At 61.2% G+C, this 3625-nt stretch overlaps 1 protein-coding gene across 1 annotated transcript; it reads left to right on the plus strand.

The window, feature by feature from the left end:
* Nucleotides 1-20: 20 nt before the first annotated feature.
* Nucleotides 21-3329, plus strand: POSPLADRAFT_1063192 (hypothetical protein; the record flags this gene model as incomplete). The annotated part of the gene is made up of 7 exons (XM_024481623.1): nucleotides 21-321; nucleotides 376-560; nucleotides 611-724; nucleotides 777-841; nucleotides 899-1254; nucleotides 1305-1559; nucleotides 1621-3329. The coding sequence occupies 7 exons, from the start codon at nucleotides 21-23 to the stop codon at nucleotides 3327-3329; spliced, it is 2985 nt and encodes a 994-aa protein (XP_024332757.1).
* Between the last annotated feature and the right edge of the window lie 296 nt (nucleotides 3330-3625).

A 3625-nucleotide genomic window follows, 5' to 3' on the forward strand; every position in this document is an offset into this window, starting at 1 on the left:
AGTGGGATGAGGTGCCTGGCATGTCGTATGAAGAGGCCGCAGAGGCTGAAGAGCAAGCCCTACAAGAGCAAGCTGACGACGACGTGTTCGGCACCCCAGGGCGACTCTCGGACGACGTGCGCCAGATCCTGCGGACAGGGTTTGCCAAGATGAATACCATCGTGGAGCAAGTCAGCAAGGACTCTGGGCTGCCAGCGGCGCGTGTCCAGGCGATGTTCGGACAACAACACGCCCGCGTGAACACCGCCCGCAACCACTGGAACATCTACGGCCGCTACTTCAAGATGAACCAGGCGCAAGAATGCAAGCGTCTCGGCCTAGGTAAGTACAGGGACTTTGCATCCCTAAACAGATACTAATGCAAGCCTCGCACAGATGCTCCTTTGACAGATACCGTCGAAATCCGCTCCAAGACGTACGCGCTATTCAAAGAAGCGCACGCCGACATCTGGCGCGACATCCTCGAGACCTTCGAGGAGGTCGAAGTGTGGGCGGTGAATCACACTGTCGGCCAGCGCAAGCGCGACTTTGCGAAGGCAGTCGCCAAGATGAGGCAGCTCGTAAGTGCCTACATCATGAGCGTCGCGCAGCCCACTAACCACCCCCTCAGTGCGACAACCTCGCGCTGCGATACGACTTCTCCACAGCATTCCTGATGGCAGGCAATCTCGTCAATACGGACACGGGCCTGGCGCAGCTCTATGAGACTGCGACGGCAAAAAATGTAAGTTCCCGCTGGTTACATTGGGTGCTTTACTGACTATATAATTTCCCAGTTTCTGAGCACCTATCTGCGGGGCAACGAAGACACATCCCTCGCACACTTCAAGTCTTATTTATAGTGAGTGTTTATGTATATCTACAACGCAACATGGAGCTCATGTTTTACATGGCGCAGTCATCAAATATCCATGGGCATCCTCAACGAGGCGAGCGAGAACGGCGACGAGGACGTGGGTGGACCGAGCAAGCCCAGCGGCCCCGCCATTGCAGCATCATGCCAGCAAGGCGGCGCACCTTCAAAACAACACGCCGGACCATCCGAGCAGGCCGCTGGACCATCCAAGGCATCCACGCAGGTCCCAGGACCATCGAAGCAGGCTGGCGCGTCCTCCAACGAGGGAACCATCAAGTCACAAAAGGACTTAGACAGGCGCAAGTTCGGCCTCGAGTTCCTGCACCCGGATTGGAGGAAGAAGCTCTCGTCGACAGACAAGGCGGGCGTCATCAGGTTCAATGTGAGGGAGATGGAAGGTAAGCAACTCACCTCTCAGTGAAGTGGCGTCACACTGACGATCAGCCAGTGGCCGCCGGTGGCCCTTGGGAGCGCAAGTATAACAACCTGTTCCCTTGGAACCACCATGCCGAGCTCTTGGTTACTCAAGGGCTCGTGTGGAAGAACTACCCTGACGACGTGCGCTGGCCAGGCGAGGAAAAAACCGGTGGCCACAACAAGGCCAAAGGGATCGTGGAGCTGTCCATGCCGGAACTCAACCGAATGATCGAGGGCCTGGTGGACAGGGACTACCCTTTCGAGTTCGAGAGGGTCGACAAGGAAGGTGAGTATCTATGTGTTCTGCTCCCTGTCGCCGCCAGTGCGCTGATTACTTTCCTACATAGCCCTGAAGAAGAACAAGCTGCCGGTCATCATCTGCGCACCCCCGGCACACGATGCCACGTTCAAGCGGGCGCGCCGCTACTTCGCCAACGGGACAAGCGACCGCAAGGGACCCCCGAGGCGTGAGGCGCCTGCCTCGTCAGGAGAGCACGGTGAGAGCTCGTCGCCGGATACCAATGAGCTGAGCAAGGACACGGCCTCGGCGGCGTTGTCACCCATGCAGGCACCTCCGCCCAAGGCCTCTCTAACGAGGTCGAGGGTCGTCGAGGTCGTGATCCGCAAGTCGAGGACGAGCCAGCCGACCACCGCATCCAAGTCGATCGACGTGGACGACAGCGAGGACGACGACGCCCCGGTGAACCCACGAGCGGACAAGCGGAAAGCCATCAACGTCGAGGACTCTGAGGACTCCGAGGACGAGGACGCCTACCAGCCTTCGGAGGGGACCCCCACCCCGGTGAAGCCACGAGGGGCCAAGCGGAAGGTGCTCCGCAACGGGTCCAACACCGAGGACGAGCCCGAGGACGGCACCAAGAAGGAGCCAAGCAAGGGCAAGGGTCCCAGCAAAGGCAAGGCCCCTGCACGGAGCACCAAGCGGAGCAAGGCGAGCGCGGGCGGGAGCGATGTCGAGCAGCAGTTGTCCCCTCGCATGCCCGAAAAGCCCAGGGCACAGACAGCCAAACGCCCCGCACCACGCCCGGTGCATGCAGGGGCCCGAACGCGCGGCGGGGCTATGGATACCACCACAAATGAGCAGTGCGACGCGTCCACAGAAGCTCCCGCCCAGCGTCAGCGCCCCGCCCGGAATCTGCATGAGGACGAAAGCTTGCCAGAGCACGCGCCCCCCAAGCGCCGCCATCACCCTGCCACCACAGAAGGCGCCCCCACGGAGGGCACCCACGACCAAGAGCATCACCAGGAGGCTCCCGCCCAGCGTGACAAGGACACCCCGGCCGAGCTCCACCACCCACAGGAGGGACGCAGCAAGCGTGCGCACGCGCCAGCGCCATCCAGCGGCACAGCTGCCCTCCCGCCCTCCCTCCTGCACCAGCGGCTGGCAGTCTACGACGATGAGGACGGCAACAGCACAAGCACCGCCGGGGCTAGCGGCATGCTAGGCCATTGGATGTTCCCTCCACCGGCGCCCTTCGCACACGCGCACAACGCGCCACCGGGATATGCACCACCGGGATACGCGCCACCGGGATACGCGCCACCGGGATACGCGCCGCGCCCGCGGCCAACCCTCCCGCATGCCCCCCGGTACGCACCGCGCGGCTGGCCAGTTGACAGCCAGACTCTGGACAGCTACGAGGTGATGGACCCGCGGGATGCAGGACACTATTACCGCCCACTGCCCCCTCAGTTCCGCGCGCCCGAATTCCGCGCGCCCGGCCTCATGACGCCCGACGGCACCTACATCCCGTCAGGGAGGGTCCACCCACATTTCTACGAGGATTTCGGCCAGGCAGCTGTATTCGCCGACGTGCCTCAAGGCATGCCATACGCCGGCTTCGAGGCGGCTACCCCGCCTGCTCGTAGGATGCCTGGGACAGCCGGCGCGCAGACAGCCGGCGCGCAGACAGCCGGCGCGCAGACAGCCGGCGCGCAGACAGCCGGCGCGCAGACAGCCGGCGCGCAGACAGCCGGCGTGCAGAGCCACGACGAAGGCGAGCAACAAGGCGACGCCGGGCCCTCCATGCAGGCTTGATGCATTTCGCAGGTACCGTCATGATGTATTGTCAATCTTGTGTACAATGTACTCGCTACCCAGGCCCTCATCTTGATCTTGTGTAAAGTACTTCGTAGTAAAAACAATGATATTGAGAGTGATTATCGTGTACTACAGGTGTGATGTACATAAATTACTAAGTACTAGTAAAAGGAGCGAATGTGCACTCCCATCAAGACAGGCAACAAATGCCATTCTAGGGGAGGATGTTAGAGACATAACATGTGATGCAAAGGACTTGAAGCCTCATGGAGGAGGGTCAGCGTACCGATCTG

The sequence above is a fragment of the Postia placenta genome (genome assembly GCF_002117355.1).
Source record: "Postia placenta MAD-698-R-SB12 unplaced genomic scaffold POSPLAscaffold_125, whole genome shotgun sequence".
Taxonomy (NCBI): domain Eukaryota; kingdom Fungi; phylum Basidiomycota; class Agaricomycetes; order Polyporales; family Adustoporiaceae; genus Rhodonia; species Rhodonia placenta.